We start from the raw sequence: 27,022 nt of genomic DNA on the forward strand, positions 1-27,022 counted from the left end.
AAGATAGCTAATGTAATGCCAATATTTAAGAAGGGGTCTAGAGGTGATCCTGGCAATTAGACCAGTAAGTCTAATGTCAGTACTGGGCAAATTTAGTTGAAACAATAGTAAAGAATAAAATTGTCAGACACATAGAAGAACATAAATTGTTGTGCAAAAGTCAACGTGGTTTCTGTAAAGGGAGATCATGTTTTCCTAATCTATTAGTTCTTTGAGGGGGGCAACAAACATGTGGACAAGGGGGATCCAGTGGACATAGTGTACTTAGATTTCCAGAAAGCCTTTGACAAGGTCCCTCACCAAAGGCTCTTACGTAAATTAAGTTGTCATGGGATAAGAGGGAAGATCCTTTCATGGATTGAGAACTGGTTAAAAGACAGGGAACAAAGGGTAGGAATAAATGGTAAATTTTCAGAATGGAGAGGGGTAACTAGTGGTGTTCCCTAAGGGTCAGTCCTAGGACCTATCCTATTCAACTTATTCCTAAATGATCTGGAGAAAGGGGTAAACAGCGAGGTGGCAAAGTTTGCAGATGATACTAAACTGCTCAAGATAGTCAAGACCAAAGCAGACTGTGAAGAGCTTCAAAAAGATCTCACAAAACTAAGTGATTGGTCAACAAAAATGGCAAATGAAATTTAATGTGGATAAATGTAAAGTAATGCACACTGGAAAAAATAACTCCAACTATACATACAATATGATGGGGGGCTAATTTAGCTACAACTAATCAGGAGAAAGATCTTGTAGTCATTGTGGATAGTTCTCTGAAGACGTCCGTGCAGTGTGCAGCGACAGTCAAAAAAACAAACGGGATGTTAAGAATCATTAAAAAAGGGATAGAGAATAAGACGGAGAATATCTTATTGCCCTTATATAAATCCATGGTTCATCCACATCTTGAATACTGTGTACAGATGTTGTCCCCTCATCTCAAAAAGGATATACTAACATTAGAAAAGGTTCAGAAAAGGGCAACTAAAATGATTAGGGGTTTGGAACAGGAGGAGAAATTAGAGGCTAGAACTTTTCAGCTTGGAAAAGAAGAGACTAAGGGTGGATATGATTGAGGCATATAAAATCATGAGTGGTGTGGAGAAAGTGAATAAGGAAAAGTTATTTACTTGTTCCCATAGTATAAGAACTAGGGGCCACCAAATTGAATTAATGGGTAGCAGGTATAAAACAAAAGGAAATTCTTCTTCACTCAGCACACAGTCAACCTGTGAAACCCCTTGCCTGAGGAGGTTGTGAAGGCTAGGACTATAACAGGGTTTAAAAGAGAACTGTATAAATTCATGGAGGTTAAGTCCATTAATGGCTATTAGCCAGGATGAGCAAGGAATGGTGTCCCTAGCTTCTGTTTGTCAGAGGGTGGAGATGGATGGCAGGAGAGAGATCACTTGATCATTACCTGTTAGGTTCACTCCCTCTGGGGCACTTGGCATTGGCCACTGTCGCCAGACAGGATACTGGGCTGGATGGACCTTTGGTCTGACCCAGTATGGCCATTCTTATATTCTAAATGCCACACTACAGCTTCCCTCAAAGTAATAGGCAGCCTGCCAGCTCTCAGGGGCATTAACAGTCTCTAAAAATAAAGGACCCAGTACTTTCCTATTGGCTTTACCACTCAGGAAGGACATATATGCAAAATACAGGTTTTGGTATGAAGTTCTCTCAGTACCTCAGCAAGTATTAGTGGCTGAAATTCTAGCAGAGAAGACAAGGCCCTTTTTCTCGCAAGACCAAACTCTGCCACCACAGAAGCACCCCTAATTTGATCAGTTTTGTCTGCAAAATATCAAGCAATTTCCTCACAACAGGAGGTACTTGGACTAGCTCCCAAGCTGAGATAGTTTGGTAAAACCAGACATTTTACCACTCCAAAAAAAAAAAAAATAAATAAAATAAAATCTGCTGTCTGAGACTTTGCAGGTCCTATGGTGGAGGAAGAGAACTTATTCTTTGTTTCCTGTACTGCCACAGCATATGTGTTTGATCAATTGTAACATAAATGTTTTGGGTTTTTTAAGGCTTAACACAAGATCTCCACCACTGGTGCTCTAGCCATCTTCCTTCGTGCTTTGTTTGTCACTGATAATCCATCAGGCTGGATGTCCTGTGAGCACAAAACAAAGAGGGAGCCTAGAAGCCACCCCATCATTGGTTAGGAGCATTATCTAATTTGCAGTGAGTGTCTCTGACAGGATGCTGTTAAGAGCTTAAAACTGGGTTCTATGGAAACCAGCACCCTGGTCACTTAACCACAGTTCCCTATGTGTTCTAAAAGTGTAGTTAAGGTGTAAGGGAACACTTACACCTGCTGGTGTGCTGTAGATTGAAGGTTGGCCTGTAGTGGGCCACACAGTAACTTGCTGTGTACACAAGCTCTAGTAATGTTTTTGGACGTGTGTATGCAGCTACGTGATTTGAACTTGACATAAACTCGGTGTAACTAAGTTAATAAATTTTAATTTTTAAATAAAGGTGTACACAGTAGGTCCAGACTATGCACATGCTGAAGCGAGGAAGTCCCCAGCTTTGGATGGCAAGGTAGAACGAGACAGTGAAGGAAAAGAAGTGAGATATCCAGTCATCCTGAATGCAAGAGAGAAGTTGATTGCTTGGAAAGTATGCCTTGCATTTAAGGTAAACAGACCACTTACTAGCTGATCAAATGTGTAGTACTAATTGTTTACTGTGTGAAAATTCTGTTAGTCAGTGCTCATAAACAGAGGTATTATTGTTAGAGATCTCCTGGGATGGAAAAAGAAATTGCACTCACGTTTTTTTTTCCCCCCTAATCTGGTGGACTTCCCCTGTTTTTAAATAATTAGCTTTTTAATATTCTTACTGCATACTGTCAGAGGAAAACCTATTCTACTGCAACATCTTCATAAGTTGCTCTGTCTATGCTGGAAAGAAGGCAGAGTACCACAAGAACTGAGACACCAACATCATCAGTCTATAAAAACAGGGGTGACAGGAGTGACTGTAACAACTATCATGGCATTTCCCTTCTTAGCATTATGGGAAAAGCTTTTGCCCAAATTGTCCCAAATAGACTTCAGACCCTTGCAGACAAAATCTATCCTGAATCACGGTGCGGCTTCACAGCTGAAAGATCTACTATTGACATGATCTTCTTGCTGAGACAATTACAAACAAAAAAAAGAACAAAAAAAGCCACTTTACATAGCCTTTGTCGATCTCACAAAGGTTTTTGACCTTGTCAGTAGAGGCGGACTATTTACCCTTCTAGAAAAGATTGGATTACCCCCCCGCAAGCTCTCAAGCATGATTTGATCCTTCCATGAAAACATGTATGGCATAGTTCAATACAACAGCTCAGTCTGGGAGGCTTTCCAGATACGTAGTGGAGTTAAGCAAGGTTGTGTACTTGCCCCAGCTCTGTTTGGGATCATCTTTTCCTTGCTACTGAAACAAGATTTTGATTTCTCAATTGAGGGAATCTTCTTGCACTCAAGATCTGATGGGAAGCTGTTCAATCTTGCAAGACTCAGATCTCAAACCAAAACTTGGGAGGCCCTTATCCAACACCTCCTCGCTGATGACGCAGCAGTGACAGACCACACAGAAACTCATCTCCAAAACCTTATGGATGTTTTTTCCAAAGCCTGCCAAGACTTTGGGCTTACCATAAGCCTAAAAAGGGTTAATATAATGCTCCAAGGAGTTGAGGAAGCACCCTCCTTCAAGATCAACAACTATGAACTTGAAGTGGTGAACAAGTTCACATAGCTGGGGTCCACTATCACAGTCAACCTTTCACTTGGAATGGAACTCAACATCCACATGGGAAAAGCCACCACAGTGTCTACACCGGGGTCTCAAACTCAAATGACCAGGAGGACCACATGAGGACTAGTACATTGGCCCGAGGGCCGCACCACTGACCACCCACCCACACCCCACTCCACCAGCCCTGCCCCTACTCCACCCCTTCCGTGAGGCCCTGCCTCTTCCCACCCCTTCCAACCCCTTCCCGGAAATCCCCACCCCAACTCCGCCACCTCCCTGCCCCCAGGGAGGCTCAGGCAGGGGGTCGGGGTGGGGCAGGGGGTCAGGGTGCAAGGTGCCAATGGGAACTTTGGGTGAGGTACCTGGAGGAGCAGCCAAGGCAACACACAAACCCCTGTGCCCTCCTCCTCCCCCCAGGTCCCAGCTGCTTCTTGGAGCGGCACAGGTGCAGGACAGGAGGCAGGGAGGGAGCCTGCCTTGCCCCCGGTGCGTGCCGGGCTGGAGCCACTCTAGGTAAATGGCCGGGGGGCTGTGGGGAGCTGGCAGGCCACAGAAAATAACCCCAGCCCACGAGCCGCTTGTTTGAGACCCCTGGTCTAGACTAAGAAAGAGGGTATGACAGAACAACAAACTGACAGAACACACAAAGATCTGTGTGTATTGTGAATGTGTTATCAGCACACTTTTTTTTTATGGGAGCGAGATGTTGATCTTGTACTTTCATCAGGAAAAGAGGCTCAACAGCTTTCATACGCGTTGCCTTCATCAAACCTTTGGTATCTCCTGGAAGGACAGAGTCACCAACACTGAGGTGCTTAAGTGGGCCAGCATGCAAACTCTCCTCAACCAGAAAAACAACAAAGAGTCTGGTGGCACCTTAAAGACTAACTGATTTATTTGGGCATAAGCTTTTGTGGGTAAAAAACCCACTTCTTCAGAGGCATGGAGTGAAAATTACAGATGCAGGCATTATTATACTGACACTTGAAGAGAGAGGAGTTACCTCACAAGTGGAGAAGCAGTGTTGACAGGGCCAATTCGATCAGGGTGGATGTAGTCCACTCCCAATAATTGAGGAGGAGGTGTCAATTCTAGGAGAGGCAAAGCTGCTTTTGTAGTGAGCCAGCCACTCCCAGTCCCTATTCAGACCCTAATTAATGGTGTTAAATTTGCAAATGAATTTTAGTTCTGCAGTTTCTCTTTGAAGTCTGTTTCTGAAGTCTTTGTTGTTCAAGTATGGCTACTTTTAAATCTGTTATAGAATGTCCAGGAAGATTGAAGCTTTCTCCTACTGGCTTTTGTATGTTACCGTTCCTGGTGTCCGATTTGTGTCCATTTATTCTTTTACATAGAGACTGTCTGGTTTGGCCAATGTACATGTCAGAGGGGCATTGCTGGCACATGATGGCATATATCACATTAGTAGATGTGCAGGTATGTCCCTGATGGTGTGGCTGTTGTGGTTGGGTCCTCTGATGGTGTCGCTAGAGTAGATATGGGGACAGAGCAGGCAACAAGGTTTGTTACAGGGATTGGTTCCTGGGTTAGTGTTTCTGTGGTGTGTAGTTGCTGGTGAGTATTAGCTTCAGGTTGGGGGCTGTCTGTAAATGAGGACTAGCCTGCTTCTCAAGGTCTGTGAGAGTGAGGGATCGTTTTCCAAGTTAGGTTGTAGATCGTTGATGATGTGATGGAGAGGTTTTAGCTGGGGTCTGTATGTGATGGCCAGTGATGTTCTGTTGTTTTCCTTGTTGGGCCTATTCTATACTAGGTGACTTCTGGGTACCCATCTCTCTCCTCAACCAGAGATGCCTCTGCTGGCTTGGGCATGTGTGCTGAATGAATGATAGCGCATCCCAAATGACATTGTCTACGGCAAATTGACATCTGGAAAAAGACCCAAAGGGCACCCAAAATATTGTGTTAAGGATGTGTGCAAGTGAGACCTCAAAGAAATGGACATGGGCGTGGACAACTGGGAAGATCACACTCAAGAATGCAGCCTTTGGAAACAAGAACTAAACAAAGGTCTCCTGAGTTAAGAGGGGAAGCAGTCCAGCTTAGCAGAGGAGAAAAGAGTTTGCAGAAGGCAGAGCCCAAAGGGTCAAAACATCACTTTTAAATGTGACAGATGCAGCAGAGATTATCTCTCGAATGGGTCTCTTCAGCCACAGCTGCGGCTGCCATTAAAACCAACTGGGTACATTTTTTACCTCTTGGGGTGGATTCCCATGGTCTCTCGAGACTGAAAGATGCCTACTATTGCCATTGTGGACAAATAGAGACAGCTGAATTCAGAAAACTCATACATGAAATATACCACTGTAGATTAATGTGACATGCATATTTTTCTCTCCTGTTTTGCATGTGTGCATGCTAACTTACTTTCACTCAGTTTAATTTCAGGTTTCAGAGGAACAGCCGTGTTAGTCTGTATTCGCAAAAAGAAAAGGAGTACTCCTTTTCAGTTTAATTTGTAAAGGCTGATGTTTTTTTGTATTAAACAAATCCATTTGCATTCAGTTTGCATAATCTTAAATATATGCTTTGTTAGTAACAATGGGCCTTTGTGATGCAGTTGCAGTAAATCACACAGGGGTGGCTCCTAACTGGTGCCAGCACTGGTCCCAGTGCTAGAATATATTAACCTGTAAAGTCTTCAGTGATGTCAGAACCAAGAGTCCCAAATAAAATGTGTAGTTTTTGTATCTGAAAACTAATTTGAAATAATCTGGGAAAGGAGCAAAATATCTTTACTAATAACTATTTAAGGCTTACATCTACACTATGAGCTAGGGCTATGATTCCCCTCCTCGTGTACGCATACTCACACTAGCTCTCAGTAAGCTAGCACAAGTATAATAACAGTGTAGCTATGATAGCACTCGTGGTGACAGCGGAGGCACAGTACATTCCCACCAATTTCAGTTTGTGTGGTTCTACTCTCACAGCTCTTTGGGGTAGGAACTGTGTTTTGTTCTGTGTTTGTATAGAACCTAGCACAGTGGCTCTTGGTCCATGACTAGGGCTCCTAGGTGCTACATAATATAAATAATTCTGAAATAATAAATAATATTCTGAAAGGTGACTGTTAAAAATGGCATTACTGCATCAAGTTTATAAATAGCATATTTTTTGGTAATTCTGAGAAATAAGAAGGGTGTGTGTGTGTTTACCTCTCTCCTTATCTCTTACCACTACTAGAAACGATGATTCCACAGTCCAAATTCTGTGGACAGTGGGAGTTCTGAAGATAATGTGGATGCAAAAGTGTAACGGAAAGCAGAATTTGGCCTGCAGAATTCATGTTGCTAGTGGTGTGTGAGAAGTTAAGAACTCAGGTTGGGATGTCAGGCATGTAATTAGGAAACATCATGTATAATCTGAACAAATTTAATATGGAGTCACTGAAGAACAATAAATATAGAACCCACAGTGCCATTTTTGTGTTGCCTTTTCAGATCAGAACCATACTTAACATGCAGGTCTGGAAACACGAGACCCTTGACTGAAATGGAAACTGTGCTTTTCACTATTTATTCTTAACAGCAAACAGTTTGTGGCTTTGACTTGTTGCGTGCTAATGGACAGTCCTATGTCTGTGACGTCAATGGCTTCAGTTTTGTGAAGAACTCCATGAAATACTATGATGATTGTGCGAAGATACTTGGGTAAGAGTTCATTAATTGATATTATATGATTGGTGTGTATGTTCATGCAATCATTTGTCTTTGCTATGGAAGTTCTTTCATCCAGTTTCCAAAGTATTTCTGTCTTAAACATTTTTTTTGAGGGCTACTTTTACTCCAGGGTTGAAACAAGTTCAAGGAATCTTTTGGATAGTTTTTTCTTTAAAGCAGAAAAAGCCTTTGCTTTTAAAGCGTGTTGTACCAATAAAATAAAAACCAGCAGGATCTTATTAAAGGGAAAAAGGCAAAATACCACATTTATTGTGAATACAGAAAGAATCATAGTAAGCAGTTAGTTATAGCTATAACATTCCATTCAATCTCATATTTATTCACACATTCATTCATACAAACACACACACACACACATACACACCCACACACACAGGTTCTGCAAGGTTGTTATAGTTACCAGTCTTAGAGTTGCTCATGCCAAGCCACTGGCCAGGTGGCCTGGACATGAGGAGGGAGCAGGGCCTTGTCAGATGCTCATCTGATGCTCCTGGAAGTTGGTTTGCAGAATCAGACCCCAAAGTTCTCACTTTTTAGAGTCTATTTTTATAGGAATTTCTTCCTATGCCAGTCTATGGGAATTGCTTCATCATGCTGTTGCTGAATCAATCAGCAGATAGCACATTCCTGACGGCTCCAAGATGTTATCTTGTTCTTTGGTTCTCCCATTCTTGAGGCTGTTGGGTGGATTCCAGTCTGCCCTCCGGGTGGGGTCCTCTGGTTATTTCCACTTGACGCCTTCTTCAGCCGATGGACACTGGATTCTTAGGCTGGCACCTCCCTGATCATTCAGTTATTATCCACACCAAGCATCCATCCACATACATCCTCTATCTCTATTTTAATCACAATTGTTAATACAACAAAAAGGCGGGGAGTCTCTGGGTGCTGTTTCTGTTGTTAGAGTATTGCTTTGAGTCTCTCTCTCTGTGAATTGCTTTGAGAACAGACTCTGTCTTAGAATGTACTAACACAATTAGCAGCTTGCAAGTTTCACACATAGAGGGAGAGAAACAGTACCAAAAACCAAGAGACCTCTTAATTAGTAATACCCTGGAATTTAAACTCTGGGGAATCAAACTCATTTGTGATTTTAATACAGAACTTCTTTAATATGATCCAACAAGCGAGCATCATCTAGAATAACTAGAAATCAAAAATAAATTTCTAAAAGTTTTTTATTTCCATGTGCATTCCCTTATGCCTTAGAAAAGTGACAGTTGCAGAATTCAAAAGTAATCTGAGAACATCTTTGTTAGAGAGAAAAATAAAGAAATATGCTAACTTGTTAAATTTGCTTAACAGATTAACTAACCCAAATAAAAAGTGCAGGTGTGCTGTACAAAGGTTGGTTGAAAGCACACCTTTGCACTGCCTTCGTCCGGGTGCGGCTTTGGGCATGGCTGTTGCTGCCAATGTTATGTTGAGGCAGCCATCAGACTACTGTAATTCATATTGGCTACAACAGCCTAAAGGGCTGAAAATTTAGACCAGGATTGGAGTGAAATAGAAGGATCCTGGCTGTGCCTTCCCTTCCTTCAACTGTGCCCCCTTTTCTGTGCTACCATGCCACTGATTTGTCACCCATAAACTAGGGTGATTCTGTGTTGTCCAGTTAAACTGTCTTTACAACAAGATTATACTACTGGTGTAGTTCAAAAAGGCCATACCACGCTGAATTATCTGAGCTGAAAGGAGGGGAATAATTCCTGTTAGATAATAACTACAGTCTTGTTGCTTCGAGTTAGTGGCAGGAATTCTGAAGATTCACGTGCACTTCTCCAATTTTACACCGTCAACTTAGTCTTGATTCCTACCATGGTGCAAAAAGCGTTCATCTACATTTTTTCCTTATATTCAAAATAGCATTGTTATAGCAGAGCTAAATCAACAGCATATTTGCACTAAGTTTGGGAAGTCTAGGAATCATTCTTCTTAGATTAAGTATCTAAGATACATTACACCATCCTTTAAAGTTCTCCAGATTAAAATCTGTATGAACAGTGATATAGTTCGGGTTGGTGTACTTTAACATGACACTTACCAGAGTAGATCATAAGAAGCTCTTACAAGAACTTATTATACCTATATTTTACAGATAATGTTAGATTGTTGTCTTTGTAGTTATTGTGACCAGACTTCAATAGTTCAACATAATAGTATTTAAATATTTGAAAAAATAAAAATACATCTGTAAGTGCCCATCCAGTGGTCAGTGTTTGTCTAATAAACTGTTGACTAAAACAGAATATTCCATTTAAAGAAATTAATATATACAGTATTTCAGCATTTTAATTTAGACATACATTTTTGTTTTTCCCCATTTAGAAATATCATAATGCGAGAACTTGCTCCACAATTTCAAATCCCATGGTCAATACCTTTGGAAGCTGAAGATATCCCTATTGTGCCAACCACATCTGGAACAATGTAAGAGAAAAGTATCTTTAGCTGAATTGTGCAAAGTCCTTACATAACCTTTATGTGAATTTTCTCTTCTCCCAAGGTATATCAGCTTTTGGCTAAGGACACTTGTTTTGTGTGCTGAAAACAAGAAGTGAATTGTGATTGCTGTTCCAGCAATCGAAGATTTTTACCCTTAGGCAAGCTGAGTACAGAACAACAGATTTTCAAGTGTAGTCTGTTCTAAAAATAGCTTGCTTAATTGCTAATCAATATTCTACTGTCAGTTTAACACACATTTTTAATAAACATGCTTTTACTAAATAAACCTCAAAATGGATCTGTTTCAAAAACTATTTAAGATAGATATTCTGTAGTTAGCTAAGTCTTAAAACCAGTATTTATAGTAAATCACATTCTTACATCATTTTCAGATAACCTTATGTTCTTGCATATCCTACAAACATTTCAGTACTTAATAAAGTATATTTTTGTCGACTAAATAATTGTCTGTCTGACTCACACATTTAATAATATAAAAACCATGAGTGGTGTATAGAACTGGGAAATGTAACTTGACTTTTTTTTATTTTTCAGGATGGAGTTGAGATGTGTTATAGCTGTAATACGTCACGGGGACCGTACACCAAAACAAAAAATGAAAATGGAAGTTAAACATCAAAAGTAAGTCTGAATTTGGGTAAAGACAGACCTTATTTACACATGCAGTAGCATGTAGGGTACATGAGCTACCCAATGCAGTGAGAGGCAGGCCGCATCCATATTCAGTGCAGTGTGTAGCTACACCTAGCAGTGAAAGACTTCAGTGGGGAAAGGCTCATTACTGGAGCCTTTCTTCCTACTGCCTCCACCATGCAGAGCCTTTCCCTATTGCTGGAGTCTTTCATTGCAGTGGTAAAAAGCTCCAGCAGTGGGACACTACACTGCTAGAAATAGTATTGTAGATGTGGGATGCACGGCATGGGCGAGTAGAGAGCCAAGTAGGGTATATACCCTAGCGTTCAGGTATGTCGGGCATTCTACTAGCCTAAGCAGTGCCTCACGATTTGCACTGCTTTTTATCCCGATGCTAGCTGGGCATGCTGTGTTTGTATGTGACATGCTGCTGTAAGTGTAGACATAACGTAAGTTTGGCATTTAGGGCAAAATTATTGCCTGGGATATGTGGGTTCAACTCAATGAATTCAGTGGGAATTGCACATGCGTATGCACAAACTACATTTAAATCTTAGTGCTTCTTCCTGCATAACATCTCTAAGATGCATCCCGTCATCTCGATCTACATAGCTAATTCACTTGCCCACAACTCCGTCTTCTCACATCTCCCGCAACTGTAACCTCCTTCTCTCCAGCCTTGACAATACAGTTTGTCTAATGCTGCTGCAAAGATCATTTTGCTGGCTCATTGCTTTGACCGCATCACCTCTTAATTTCTGCCCTTTTTCTGTCTCTCCCTTTTCTGCTGCATCAATTGCAAACTACTAGTCTCTGCTTTTAAGGCCTTCATAAGCTATTGCTTCCCAGTTGTTTCTTGATATCTTTTGTCTCTTGCCTTGTACTTGAAGTGTAAGCATTTTGGGAGGCCAGGGGACCCTCTTTGTTATGCATTTATACAGTACCTAACACAGTGGGACCTTAATCTATGATTAGGTGCTACAGTAATTAATAAAAATATCATTTGAGGGATAGATTCTGCACTCAAATTTTAAGTGAAAGATTTGCTGTAAGTCTGCAGAGCCATATGTTTAGTATTTTATAGCTAATAATGTTGTGTTGATTTTTTTGTTAAATTTTGAACAGATATGGCTGTTTACTCAGGATTCTTCATATCTTTTGTGTAGTACCTGTATTTTTTCAGTGTTAGTAAGCTAATAGAAAAACTGTAAGCTCTTTCATTTTGCAGTTGTGTTTAAGGCATGTGCTAGTGAGATGAGACCTCACTGAACAGAGAGGTTCATATCAGAACAAACTTTCTCATAATTGTGGGGTGTTTAAATTGCGGATTGATGAGGTGGGTTAGTTCCAGCTCTTCATTCTGTTTTAATTGAAAATCTTCCTGTTGCCTTAAAGCAGAGGTGGGCAAACTACATCCGGCCCACAGGACTGTCCTGCCCGTCCCTTGAGCTCCTGGCTGGGGAGGTTAGCCCTCCTCCCCTGCTGTCCCTCCTCCCCCACAGCCTCAGCTCGCCACGCTGCCAGCACTCTGGCCCGCCACTCCTGCCAGGCAGCACAGCAGTGTGGCTGGCTCTGGCCAGGCAGCAGGGCTGCGAGCTCCTGCTGCTCTGAGTGGCATGGGGGGGGGGGGTGGAGGTGGGGGTCGGATAAGGGGCAGGGGGTCCCTGGGGGCAGTCAGGGGACAGGGAGCAGGGGGCAGTTGGATAGGCATGGGAGTCCCGGGGGGCCTGTCAGGTGGCAGGGGTGTGGATAGTGGTTGGGACAGTCAGGGAGCAGGGGGAGTTGGATAGGGGGTAGGGTCCGGGGGGAGGGGGGGGCAGCGGTTAGGCGGGGGGGTCAGGGAAGAAGGAGCAGGGGGGTTGGATGGGTGAAGGTTCTGAGGGGGGGAGGGAAGTGGGAGGGGGCAGATAGTGGGCGGGGGCCAGGCTGTTAGGGGAGACACAGCCTTCCCTACCTGACCCTCCATGCAGTTTTGCAACCCCGATGTGGCCATCAGGCCAAAAAGTTTGCCCACCCCTGCCTTAAAGTGTATTAATATTTATATTAACAGTCTTATTAGATATGTTTTTAATCTGTATGTTTTCTCCTAAAGATTTTTTGATCTCTTTGAAAAATGTGATGGATATAAGTCTGGAAAGCTAAAACTGAAGAAACCAAAACAGTTACAGGTAAGTCTGTCTTGATTTTCTTTTCCTTGGTTCTATAATTGATGAATAATAGAATTCCTTGTTATATAGTGGTTTTGTTTTTGTTTTTTTAGGAGGTGCTTGATATAGCAAGACAGCTCCTACTAGAACTTGGGCAAAACAATGACTCTGAAATTGAAGAAAGCAAAGCAAAACTTGAGCAGCTGAAGACTGTTTTGGAGATGTAAGGATCTAATTTTTAATCCTCACATCAGAATTGGCATGACTCTTATTTTACTCTCATTAGCTTTTAAAATGAATTCTCTTACATTAATTTATCAACTGACAATATAATGTATGACAATACTAATCTGAATTTTTGAATATATTGAGAGGAATGATGGTTTTGTGATTAAGACATTGCACTGGTATTGAGGAGGTCTGGTTTTACTTCCTGTGTGACCTTGTACAAATCACTTAATCTAACCTGTTCCTCATCTGTATGATGGGGAAAATACTTCCTTTGTCTTATCCTGTTATCCATGTTGTCTATATAGATTATAATCGTTTGGGGGCAGTGGCTGCCTCTTGCTATGTATTTGTACAGTGTCTTATACAATGGAGTCCTAACCTCAGTTGGCATGTGTAGGCACAATTCTAATACAAATGGTAATTAAGTGTTGTTGCAATTGAATGAAGTCTTGTTCTCAGTAACCCACGCATAGTATGAAAGCTCATTTTAAACTTTAAATAATTTTCAGTATCTCATTATGTATTTAAGGTATGGCAGTTTCTAACTAACACTTAGTGCTGAAATTTATATTAAATATTAACTAGATAGTAATAATTGTTTCTAGACAGTTAACTTGCCCTATAATATATTGTGATAAAAGCTTGTTACACTTGCAAGTGTTATGAATCCCATTTTGGGGCTTCATTGGATAACAAATAGTGGCTATCAGTATGTGACAGAACAGATCTGAATACTGACAGCCGTAAGGGTGTATGGTGCCAAAGTGGAAGAAATTAATCATGCAGTTGGAGAGTGTGGGTGGATGGGAGTGTTTTTCTGGTGAGAGAGACATGAAGTTTCTTGGGCAATGTGATGAAAAGAAGCAATGGACAGTACTTAATATGGCAAGTGCTACATGTTGATGACCATTTAAGTATTCCTTCAATATTTTATTTGATATGTACAAGTACAAATCAGCAAAAATGGGCAGGTTAGTATACAAATCAATTATGATTCAAGGAATTATGATGTCCCTAATTGATAGAGGGATATGATAGTATTGAGTATATATTGGAAAATCCGTCAGTTTCTTTTCCCCCTCACTTTAGGTATGGGCATTTTTCTGGCATAAATCGCAAAGTCCAGTTAACCTATCTCCCTCATGGCTGTCCGAAAACTTCTAGTGAAGAAGAAGGTATAGTATAACCGATACTTACTCACTTACATAATATGTAGAACTTGACATAATAAGGGAGTTAATTGTTTAATATGGTGTTAAATAAAACAAGGACGTGTACTCTGGCCAAGTATTCAGAAACATTTTTGTTTTGTAATGAGATACTGTGATTAGCAATCTCTAAGATGCTGAGTTTCTGTTAGTAAGGTTAAGATATACTTTTGCATTTTAATATTGTTTCGTACGTAACAAAAATATGGAGGGAAGAAATTTTGTAAGCTGTTCACCAAAGATGATGAGGATTAGAAAAAATTCGGTTTTCCATAAATCTCCTAGTACTCCTATTCCTTTCATACAAAAAAGGCTAAAACATACAATAATGCCTAGGTATTTAAAATCCAGTACCTGTGAATTTCCTGACTGCTGATTAGTTTAGTGCTTACTTTCAATTACTTTGTTTTCACTGTAATACAAGTTTCACTTGTTTTTAAAGTACCTAAACATGGGTGTCTTCAGAGTTAAGTATTAGCTTTCGCTGAACTAGAGGGGTATTTCTCTGTTAGAATAGCAAGAGACTCAAATGTTGAAGTCACTTTCCTGAAGCACACAAAACTCAATGTATCACTTCCAGTATTTCTTCAATATTAATCTAATCATAATTCTTTAATAGTCTTTAAATAAACTTTTGCATTTGTGTGTACATTACTTTAAGTGATCTGTCTACATATAATTAGATAACAGAAGAGATGAACCATCTCTACTTCTGGTTCTGAAATGGGGAGGAGAACTGACCCCTGCAGGCAGGGTCCAGGCAGAGGAGCTAGGGAGAGCTTTCAGATGCATGTACCCAGGTGGACAAGGTAATCTTTGTGTGCTATATGGCATAAATTAGCCTTTTAATTTATACATAAAAATAAAATACATGTATAACAAGAGTCTCTGAAGAAGAAGATCTGTTTGTTTTGTAGGAGATTATGCTGGATTTCCTGGATGTGGTTTACTTAGATTACATAGTACTTATCGACATGATCTGAAAATCTATGCTTCTGATGAGGGACGAGTTCAGATGACTGCAGCAGCTTTTGCAAAGGTACTGTGTGAAATTGTATTTTCAACCCAAGAAACCTGAAACTCTCAACAAGAATCTTGTCTGTGTTCTCTAGCAAGTTAGGGAAATGCAGTTTTATTGCAGCCAATGGAATAAAAAAAAAAGTTGAAATTTATTTAAAGTTCATTTAGTACTTATGAAAGGAGATCCAAATGGACATCTCTTGCATTTGAAGCCTTCCAAGCATCAGAAGACATACAGCATGGGAAGCTGCAGTACAAGTTTTTATTTACATAGCCCATGCAATGCACATCAGTCCTTTCCAGTAGACCACTTTTGAGGATGAAAAGGGTATTTTAGTCTACATGCCCGTTTAATTCTTTATCTAAAAGTTCCAACAAACTATGACAAATTGTGGGCATGATGGGTGAAATATAGGCATCTTTTAGGAAATGAACTGAGGCCACAAGTTCACTTTACATAGGTGACATGCAACTGTAAGGCAAATTACACATAGAGGACCAGATTGCTTTTGTGCTTTGATACCACCAGAGATGTAAAATTAATATAACCTGATTTCATTTTCTTTTTAAGATAAGATATTACAAGATTATATAAACATTTTTACTACAGGAATATCCTTTTGTAAGATTGTTAGAGCAGAAACTTCTTAACATTTAGTTGATCTCAAAATAATTAACTGGTGAGATACGGTGGCGAACTGACAAAAGAAATGCTCTTAATCATTATGCTGCTCAAGTATGCATGTAGTAATTTTGTTGTGCTGTAAAAATTCTAGGGTGATCTTGTAAAATTTAATAAAAACTGTTCCATAGCCCTGAACACTGTGAACTTTTAGACATGATCTGTGAAAAATGTAATCTTCAGAACTTCCATGTAAATTAGAAACTTTTTTGACCAAACTTTCATAATACCTTACCTATCTTCATATCAGACAAATTTCCCAGTCCTCTGATCACAGCCCAGACGCTCTGTACCTGCTTAAGTTTTCCACTCATTTCTCTTTTAGCAGAAGTTTGATTGCTTATTCCCATTCCCAAGAAGAGGGATATATCAGGCATCCTAAACATATGTGAGAGAGCACATACAATAAGCTGCTACATAAAGATTTCATTGAGTGATTGAATTTCGGTAACCACAACATTTGAGATACTGGCAAGTTATTTGAACAATATAATGTGGAGTTTACGTTTACATCTTGGTTTAGAAATAGATGCATTACTACATTTTTATCTTTGTTCATTTCTGAATAACAGTGTTGTTTTTTCTAGGGATTACTGGCTTTAGAGGGAGAGCTGACTCCTATTCTTGTCCAGATGGTGAAAAGTGCTAATATGAATGGTCTGTTGGACAGTGACAGTGACTCTTTAAGCAGCTGCCAGCATCGTGTTAAAGCAAGGCTCCATGAAATACTCCAGAGGGACAGAGAATTTACGCCTGAAGACTATGAAAAGGTTAGAAAATACTAAAGAAATTATTTCCAACATAAGTTGATTAAAGTTTACCACAACTAAGTTTTCACACAAGTATTCCTTTATTAGTCCAAAGTCCACTTGTTGTTGGTTATATCCAAAATACCAATACAAGCATAAACACATTTTATATCCTAGCAACAATACAGTTACACACATTGGCCAAATATTCACAACAGGATCTTGCTTGGGCATGATTCCAGAAGGGTAAGGAAAATCCCTAAAATCCTTGCCTTTTTATACACTCTAATAAACAAGTGATGTCATTGCTGGTTATAAGACCTTAGCTAAAGCCAGAGAGAGCCATTTTAGGTCTGGATGCTACGCTTTTGCATGGTCTAGACCAACTTAATGGTTGGGCCCCCTTTTCAAAGTTATCTTCTTTCCTTCTTTTGCCATATTTCTTCCCAACTTCAGGACTAAGCATTTTTTTTGTAAACAAACTATATATAACCAGTTATTTATTGCACCTGGTGCCCAGTTAATCAAAATAAAGAAAACATGGTTACCTCAACCCAAATCTGAAATAAAATAACACTCTGGTTTCAACTGTCACTACAAATTTAACACAAACAATGCTTCTTTTTCATAATTTAATTCTGTTTAGTCATATGCTTTGGGCCTATTGCTCATGCTAATATCCAAACTCAGTTTAAGACCAGCGTTTACTTGGGCTCAATGTAGGCTTATCTTCCTACAAGATAGTTAGCAGGATTCGTTTTCTGTGAATCAAAATAAATAACATTTTGTCTTGATCCTAATATTTGGTTAAAAGTAATGTTTTTATTAGGGCTGTCAATCGCAGTTAACTCTAGTGATTAACGCAAAACAAATTAACTAGATTAAAAAATGTAGTTGCAAGTAATCACAGTTTTAAACGCACTGTTAAACAATACTACAATACCAATTTAAATTTATTATAAATTATTTTGGATGTTTTTCTACATTTTCAAATATATTGATTTCAGTAACAACACAAAATACCAAGTGTACAGTGCTCACTTTATATTATTTTTATTACAAATATTTGCAGTGTAGAAAAAAATAAACAAAAGAAATAGTATTTCAGTTCACCTCCTACAAGTCCACTCAGTCCTACTTCTCGTTTAGCCAATTGCTAAGATAAACAAGTTTGTTTACATGTATGGGAGATAATGCTGCCTGCTTCTTATTTACAGTGTCACCTGAAAGTGAGAACAGGCATTTACATGGCACTGTTGTAGCGAGAGTTGCAAGGTATTTATGTGCCGGATATTCTAAACATTCATATGCCCCTTTATGCTTCGGTTTGTACGCTCTAAAGTTTTACATTATTTTGGTTTTGAGTGCAGTTAAGTATTAAAAATATATATATAATCTACATTTGTAAGTTGCACTTTCACAATAGAAATTGCACTACAATACTGTATCAGGTGAATTGAAAAATACTATTTCTTTTGGTTTTTACTGTGCTAACAGTGTGATTAAAACTGCGATTCATCATGACAGTTTTTTTTTTAATCTTGTGATAAATTGCATTTTTTTAATCATTTGACAGCCCTAGTTTTTATCCCATAGTTTTCTAAAATCAATCTTGTACACTTGTTGGTAATGTCTTGTGTGAAGAAAGAAATTGACAAATAGCAGTGGCTGTGTGGGAAGTTGATGGTCAGTCATGTAATACTTTGTCACATAGAGTTTTACGAGTCCCACAACAGGAACAGATACACTTTTGGGTATGATTGTGAACACGTGTTTGGGGAACAAAACAGCAAACCTTCCTTATTGTTCCATAAGCAAGATTTCAACCTGTTCCACAAGTAAAAAGATAGTGTTAACCTGCCTTTATGTGTAACCATTTACACTCTGCTTCTTTAGTAGTAATATTGACGGTGACAGTGTGTGTTCAAAAAGCTATTATATATCTGTTATAAAGGTTTGCCATTATTGAATTTTTTACAGAACACTATTCTGGTCCTGGGAATTCTGAAGTGCCCTAAGCTGTTACTTTCTAACCGGTGAAGATAAAAGAAATGTTCCATTACATACTCAGACATTGTACTGTAATGCAGGTTACATCAGGTTGTACAAATTAAAAGGAAGGGATCACTTCTGGTTCTACACATTAGGCATATTTCATCATGATTAGATAAGCATGTTTACCAGTGGCTGTCCTCACTGTGTCTAAAGAAACAAATGGAAACTTTCTAATATTCAGAACAGTGTTGAAGTCCGGGCTGCCATTAGATATGAGGCATAGAGATCAAAGCAGTGGGAGATTAGTCTACATCAGTGGTTCTCAAACTGTGGGTTGTGACCCCAAAGTGGGTTGCAATCCCTTTTTAATGGGGTCACCAGGGCTGTCATTAAACTTGCTGGGGCTCAGGGCTGATGCCAAAGTCCAAGCCCCACCACGTAGGGCTGAAACCCTCAAGCTTTGGCACCCCCCAGGGGGCAGGGAGGTTCAGGCTTCTGTCCCCTTCCTGGGATCTTGTAGTAGTTGTCAGAAGGGGGTTGCAGTGTAATGAAGTATGAGAAACCCTGATCTACATATTTGTCACTATTGTATATGTTAGCTGTGATCCGAGGTGCCTGGGGTAGCGTTCACTGAAAATTCCAAGTTCAAGGCAAGCTTCAAAAAGGAGAGCAGATTCTCCCAAAACTGGTGGTTAAAACTGGTTAGACTCACCAACCAGTCACAAACTGTGCTTCTGATCCCCCACACGGGTTATCAAGAAGCTGAAAAAAGAAATCACACAGCCCCCTTTATTGCATTCCAGTTCTCTGTCTCCCAATCAGCACATAGGTCCAGTACAGTAAGAAATTATTTGAAACACTGTTCACTATACAAAATGTTCTTCTGACCCCAAGGGACTAGCCACATGGCCAGATCAATATTAGTTTGGCTCTTACCCAAAATACTAAGCTGTCAGGAGGATTGCCAACCCTCCAGGATTGGCTTAGTCTCCCAGAATTGGCGTTGATCTCCCAGTGACTATTGAAAGCAATCCGGGAGATTTTAATAGGATATTTTAAGAAAATGATGTCATGTCATGATGGAGGAAAAATATCTCCTGGAATAGCTTTAGACAGAGTTGGCAAGCCTAGGTTCCAGCCAGTCCTTTAGTATCTAAAACTAAAGGTTTATTATAAAAGAAGGAAAGAACAAGAACTGGGTTGTTAAATGGTCAAGCAATAAAATACATACATAAGACTTCAGAGTCCATATATCAGACTCGTAGCAGTATTGTTGAGTTTTTTGCCTTGAAAGTCCCTCAGGAATACATCCAAAGCTTGGATGGGTCATTCAGTCCTTTGTTCAAAGCTTCAGTTTGTAGAGAAGTTGCTTCAGAGGTAGGAAAAGTAGGATTGAAGACAAAATGGAGATGATGCCTCTGCCTTTTTATATCCTTCGCATGTGGCCTGTACTACTTTTGTTCCAAACACAAGCTTTACATCACATGCTATGGAAAAGCCTTAGAGTTCTCTGTCCACAGGCATGCCCTACATGTTTTGCTGACTTTCATAAGGTGCAGCTGTTGCCTTCTCTCAATGGGTTAATTGTATAGCTGATTGCCTTTGATAGGCCATCAAGCAGGCTGGATAGTGCTGATGCCAGTCTGTCTGGGGGGTGTCACCCAGAAGCATAGCACAAGTTTGAAATACAGATATATCAACACACATTTGTAATTCACAATACAAAGATGATACAAACATATAAACAAGATTATCATACTTGGGAAAACGTAACATTTCCTCTGATACCTTACACAACATATCTGGTAAGATTCCTTGCAATTTTATAATATTGGTAATAATATTAAGTGTCTCACATAATCCATACAGTGTCACATGAGCATTGAGTTCAATAGTTCAATTTGAAAATTGCGTAATTAGATGGCATTTGAGTGTTTTGATGTAACGTGAATTCAGGTTTGAAGAGCAGCAGCAACTACTGAACTTTGCTCTTTTAGAGGAGACTCCTGGTATACGACTGACCTTTTCTTTTTTGGTTTTTAAGTTGATGGTGACTGTTTTAATTTTAGCTATTTAAGGAACCCCACATGCCTTGTCCCTCCTAATCCTTTTTTCTCCAGAGACCTGCCTTTGCTGAATTACTATGTCATAAAGAGGGGGCACAGAGTACCTAATGTTAACAGAGTAGGTAGAGGTAACAGGGGATAAGAGGAAAGGGGAAGCTGGAAGCACATATAGGTTCATTACCCCCAAGAATCCGGCGTTCTGGTAAGGAAACTTTTGCTCACTGTGTTATCACGTGCACATGCTTGAGTAGTACTGCCGATGACCTCAGTGGGATTTTTCTCCTCCATCCTTAAAATTTCTCATGGAGTCCAGGGATTGTTTTGTCTTGAGCACGAGTGCTAAACGTTCGTGGTGAGGCACCACAGAGGCATCACTTTGTCCTTTCTTTCGTGGTGGCAAATAGAGCGACAGAGGGCCAGAAAGAGAGTGTATTCAGATAGGATAAAGAGAGAATAGTGAACTGCCAGGTGGGGAGGAGATTGAGCCTGACACATTCTGAATGGGAGATTCAGGGCAAACACCATCATATTATATATCCTTATATCCAACCCTCCACCGAGTAGTTCCACTGAGTACTTTTCTGTCCTGCAGCCATCTGTTCCTACCTTTTTGGGGAAGGGGTTACTTATCCCTCTGACCTCCAGGCTGTCTCAGATTCTTTGAGAGCACAGGTACTCCTGCCTTGCCACCACCTGCCCTTGTTCTCTTGTTAATTGGAGGAGAGTGTTTCACCACCTGACTTCCCATGTTTGCTCCAGAAGTTTCGGGGCTGAGAGCACGGGGGATCTGCTTCCCCTATCTTCTTGTCCTCATTGCAATTAGATTACTGCTGTTTGTAGTACCTAGTAGGCTATTGTAAGGCAGTATGTGCTTCCCCCAGATGCTGTTGCTACTCCTTGGCCTGCTCTCTGCTTATGTCGGGGAACGATCTGAACAGGGAGCCAGATTTCTGTCTGAAAAAAGGGAAAAGGTCCTGCAGGTGCTCCTAAAATGTGAAAATACATGTTTAAATATTATGATTGACCACTTGCTTACCCTGCACTTCACCTTTCTAAAAAGTGAAGGTAAATCACGAGGCATTCAGCCACTCTTCAATGTCTTATATAGCATTACTGGCTTACTTAATGGTGATCATGCTTGGCTCCTAAAGTTAAATGATTGGTTCAGTTCTGGAGGATTGACTGTTGATTCCTGCTAGTAACTTTTTGTGTTCTATCCTGAAAAAAATAAGTCTGTGCAGGAGCAGCCATGTATGCTGCCTCCAATTAACTTTTGTTCTGTAAAATTTCCTTTCATGATGTATTAGGAAGTATTTAGCCACAGTGTACCATTCTGATTTCTCTTGACAAAGCTTTTAACAAAATGTTTGTTATTAAAAACAAAATAAAATAAATTATTAAATGTGCACAAAGTTGTGAACTTCCTCAGAATTCTCACTTTTGAGAATAAAATAATTAACATAAGTGGGGAAGTTTAATTCCATTCCTGACATTGCTGTGGTATTCCATACAGAATTGTTTGCCCTCTAAGTATCTCATACAGCCTTAGCTTTTGACACTTGGGTTAAGCTTTCTACTCTTAATTTAGATCGCAGTGTATTAATTCTGACTTTAAGGAAGTTGTGGACTGTGTACTTTTATGCATATGTTGAGTCTAGAAATCTGAGAGTTGAGAGATGTGGGGGGTTTTGTTTTGTTAATGCATCCCATTAGGATTTCCTAGATATTTAGATATAACCAATTTGGCAAGGAATATTTCTGTTTTATCTCATACTGCAGCTTACTCCATCTGGAAGCATCTCTCTCATAAAATCAATGAAGGTGATCAGAAATCCTGTGAGAACATGTGACAAGGTTTATTCCTTGATTCAGAGTTTAACTTCTCAAATCAGGCAGCGAATGGAAGATCCCAAGTCTGCGGGTAACTGAAATGTTTTAAAATGTGTGTTTAATTTGACTTATGTCCATTTGAGACCACTAACTTTAATGGATATGCAGAAGGCAGGCACCCTTTCCTCGTTTGCTTCACTGTTTCACAGATTTTTGCTAATGATACTTTAGGGACTCATGCAAGTTGAGAAGATATGGCTTTAGAATACAGGCTTTTCCCCTGAGAGAGTTTGCTGCAATTAGCACAAGGTTTAGAGCAAAAGACTATGTAGTAACTTTGCCATAACCAGTTATTTCTGGGACCTATACTAAAAACTAAGGTGATAGGCGTAATATTACTCAAATATGCTGCAAAACTTTAAGTTCACAAAGAGGGCAGGCTGCTCTAAATGTAATTTAAGGGAAGATTTCCTTTGAATGTTAGTATCTTCATTAAAGCTTTTGTTTGCTCTACACTAAAACACGGGCCACGATGAATAGAAATGTTGCTCTATAAATTATGTAGTATTAAAACACCATTTTTTTTTAATAGTTGCATTTTATCTCTGTAGGACTTGCACTGATAACTAGAATTGATGTTCTACCATTACTGCTCCTTTTCCCAATCCAAACCTCTAGTCTGCAATTTGGGGCATCTGCCCCTGCTCCCGCCAGTCTCCTGGCTCCCCATATTCCTGGCTTCTGCCCTTGGGATGTGTACAGGAGTGTATGGGAAATAAGGGGCACATCCCCAGAAAAAAATATTTTAATCTAAAATTTTTAAAAAGTCCCTGAGTACTTCTTAAAACTACACTGTATATAATTTATCATGGTACAATTCTGCCTGAAGACCTAGCGATGCACTTGGAAAAGGGAGCTTGGGATAGAGCAGACATGCTTCTGTCTTAGTTACCATGTAATAATTCCATGCTAGTGGCAACGAAAACTGAGTTCAAAACTACCCATACACATAACTATTCCCTCTATTTTGAGCCCTTCAGATAATGATTTCAAGTATCTTTGTGGTAGTATTCACAGGCTTCTGACCCCTTTGCCTCAATGCGTTTGTTATCTGGAGTGAGCTAACATTGTTTTACTCTTAAAACACATTTTAAGACTATAATTTCAATAATACATTTAAATCAGTTTAACTTTTTTGTTGTCAATCCTAAATAGTGAAATAAGAGTAAAATATTTATCTGTCTAGATATTCAACTTTACCATAGTGAAACGCTAGAGTTAATGCTGCGCAGGTGGGCCAAGCTGGAAAAGGACTTTAAAACAAAGAATGGACGATATGACATCAGCAAAATCCCTGATATATACGACTGTATAAAATATGATGTCCAACATAATGGCTCCTTAAAATTAGAAAACACAATGGAAATATACAGGCTATCAAAGGCGTTAGCTGACATTGTGATCCCTCAGGTAAGCACTTTACAACATTAATATGGCACCTTTAGAATAAAAATCAGTAAAAGATGCTTGCTGTCTCCTGTTTTTGGAAGGCTTCTATAGTTTGCAGTGACTAGAGGCTCCAAGATGACCTTCTGTTTACTGAGGAGATTGAATGTCAATGGTAGAGTACAGATTAACTGGCCTCAGTAAATTAGTAGTTCATCAAATCGATTAAATTTAGAGTGAATTTTCCAGTAGCTTGCATAAATATGACTAGGTCAGAGGTGGGCAAACTAGTGGCCCGTGGGACCGTCCTGTCCGGCCCATGAACTCCTGGCTGGGGCCTCCCTTGCTGTCTACACTGCTGTGCGCTGGGGCCGTGAGCTCCTGAGCTGCCTGTCAGGGGGCGGGAGTGTGGATAGGGGATGGGGAACAGGGGGGCCTGTCAGGGGGCAGGGGTGTGGAGGCAATCAGGGGACAGGGAGCAGGGATGGTTGGATAGGGAGTGTGGTCCCAGGGGGGCAGTTTAGAGCGTGGGGTCCTGGGAGGGGGCGGTCAGGGGACAAGGAGCAGGGGGAGTTGGATGGATCCAGTGTTCTGAGGGGGGCAGTCAGGGGGCGGGAAGTGGGAGGGGGCAGATAGGGGGCAGGGACCAGGCTGTTGGGGGAGGCACAGCCTTCCCTACCCAGCCCTCCATACAGTTTTGCACCCCGATGTGGTCCTCGGGCCAAAAAGTTTCCCAACACCTGGACTAGGTCTTAGTTCCCATTAGCCCAGTGTGCTAAAATTAAGTGCCCCATAACTACTATTCTTCATAGATTAAGGAGGGCAGTATAATTGAAGTAATCAAAGATGTCCCTATCTGAAGTTGAATTTTTTCTGTCAGCCTTTTTGCTTACAAGACTCCTTCTCAGGCTGTTTGTAAGGGACACAGTTAGCCTAATTTCACTTAACTGAAGCTAACTGGTAAAGAATTTAAACCAAAATGGAGCTTTCTACTGCTAAAATGCGTTTTGGTTTTAAATATGCTAGCAGTTAAATACAGATACCATCTTCCTTCTAGTGTCAGGGGTAGCTGTGTTAGTCTGTATCCATAAAAACAACAAGGAGTCCGGTGGCACTTTAAAGACTAACGGATTTATTTTGGTATATCTGAAGAAGTGTTTTTTTAACCACGAAAGCTCATGCCCAAATAAATCTGTTAGTCTTTAAGGTGCCATCGGACTCCTTGTTGCTTTCATCTTCCTTTTGTTTCTAACAAGACAGATGCTCATCAGGCAAAAAAATACAATTTGGTTCATGTCTGTAAAATTATATCTTTAATAGTTATCCATATTGCTGAACAAAATAGTATCTACTAACGAATGGCATTCAACAGGGAACCAGGGAGGTAGGAAATAGTTATCTCACTGTCAGTGTGGGAGCAAATTGTCTTCTATCAGTAAAGGAAACAAAACTTAAAATAGCAGAGTTCCTGGAAAAAACGCACAGAGCAAGATTATGGAAATGAGTGCACATTAGTATTGTCTTCGCCACATGGTTCTAGATCTGTCTACTTCTCATTTCCCTTTTTTTTTTTTTTTTTTTTTTTTTAAAAATCTGTCTGCAGTGCAGTTTCAAAACTGAGAACGTCATATACATTACATGGAATTTCACTGGATCTAGATGAATACATAGGTCCCTTTGTCAGTCAAATCTAAACTGCATTCAGTGTTGTGCTGAGTAGACTAAGGAAAAAAACCTAAGTATTACCTTAGTGTTAATGTCTCTTTCACATATAACCAGAATTCTTCCTCTGTGAATCAGACTAATTCATTCACTCTAGTAATGGATTTGCCTTCATTTTTTTGTTTAATATGTAGCATCATTTCTGATAAAATATCTGCTCTGCAAGGTCTTATTTCCAATTCTGTCTACTAGTTCTTTGCCTAGATGAGAGAATTTTTTTTCTGAAGAGAACTAACTAATTGAAATACCACTATAATGCCTTTAAAACTCTTGGCTGTTGGGAGTTGCCCAGGGGATCAGATCTCACATTGTGACATTGTGAGAGCCTGAGAAGATACTAATCAACATATAACTGGAATACATATATTGTACCTTATGCACGTCTGTAACCTTCACAACTTATACTTATTGACAATATTTTTGTACAAGTTTGTCAGCTCTTGAAAGAATGGACTCTATTCTCATATTAAGGTGTTGGATGCCATTGGACAAATCAAGATTGTTTTGAAAGTGGAGTGTGCTGTACTGCACTACAGAAATGTTCAGCTGTTGAAGGCTTGACGTTCATGTGAAGCTTTTTTGTACAAATAACTGGATAGACAACAAGTCATTCTTCTTCGAGAGATGTCCCTGTGGGTGCTCCACTCCAGGTGTTGGTGCATCCCTGCACCTTCACTCAGAGATTTTTACAGCAGTACTCGTACCGGTCGCATATGCGCAGAGCCTGCCCCCTGGCTCTCAGTGTATCTTAATAGTACGCGTGCATGTCCGATCTCCTCAGTTCCTTCTCTACTGTCCCCGGCCTGAGATGGAGCTCAGCAGAGTCGTCAAAGACTTTCTCTCCCTTTGTTACAATTACCTTTCTGGTTAGTTTGTTACGAGTAGTACTTAGTTACCATTTTTCTATCCTTTTCTCTCTCAAAATAAATAAATATATATTTTTTTCTTCATTCCTGTCAGTGGCTGCCACTTCCGACATGCCTCACTCCCCAGGCTTTAAGTGCTGCTCTACGTGCAATGATGCCATCCCTCTGTCAGATGGCCATTCAAAATGCATAAAATGTTTGGGGGAGTCCCACATCCCTCCAAAATGTGCCCACTGCAGCAAGCTTAAATCTAGGACATGGAAGGACAGGGAGCTGCGGCTAAAACTGCTCCTCCTTCAAAAATCCTTAGGGTCAGCTTCAGACCCAGGTGCCGACTCCGGCTCCGCAGCACACCACAGCCCCCCTGTCTCAAAGGAGGACAAAAAAACTTCAAAAAAATGGCACCTTCTCTCACCTGCAAAGGGAACTTCTCGGGAGAAGACTTCCCCAGGCAGGTCTACAGCCTCCCTCCCGGCACTTCTCCGGCTGAGCACTTTT

General features: G+C 40.2%; 1 protein-coding gene across 8 annotated transcripts in view; it reads left to right on the forward strand.

Moving 5' to 3' along the window:
* The window catches only part of PPIP5K2 (diphosphoinositol pentakisphosphate kinase 2), a 99,142-nt gene that overhangs the window by 31,008 nt on the left and 41,112 nt on the right, over positions 1 to 27,022 (forward strand). For all 8 annotated transcript variants that reach the window (XM_073344611.1, XM_073344610.1, XM_073344612.1 and 5 more), the window contains exons 8-19: positions 2,491 to 2,652; positions 7,312 to 7,433; positions 9,792 to 9,893; positions 10,464 to 10,550; positions 12,655 to 12,730; positions 12,823 to 12,932; positions 14,030 to 14,115; positions 14,832 to 14,957; positions 15,066 to 15,187; positions 16,438 to 16,620; positions 22,440 to 22,581; positions 23,737 to 23,960. In XM_073344611.1, the coding sequence (XP_073200712.1) occupies positions 2,491 to 2,652; positions 7,312 to 7,433; positions 9,792 to 9,893; positions 10,464 to 10,550; positions 12,655 to 12,730; positions 12,823 to 12,932; positions 14,030 to 14,115; positions 14,832 to 14,957; positions 15,066 to 15,187; positions 16,438 to 16,620; positions 22,440 to 22,581; positions 23,737 to 23,960 (1,542 nt within the window). The remainder of the gene's footprint in view (positions 1 to 2,490; positions 2,653 to 7,311; positions 7,434 to 9,791; positions 9,894 to 10,463; positions 10,551 to 12,654; positions 12,731 to 12,822; positions 12,933 to 14,029; positions 14,116 to 14,831; positions 14,958 to 15,065; positions 15,188 to 16,437; positions 16,621 to 22,439; positions 22,582 to 23,736; positions 23,961 to 27,022) is intronic.

Source organism: Lepidochelys kempii, chromosome 5 (genome assembly GCF_965140265.1).
Source record: "Lepidochelys kempii isolate rLepKem1 chromosome 5, rLepKem1.hap2, whole genome shotgun sequence".
Taxonomy (NCBI): domain Eukaryota; kingdom Metazoa; phylum Chordata; order Testudines; family Cheloniidae; genus Lepidochelys; species Lepidochelys kempii.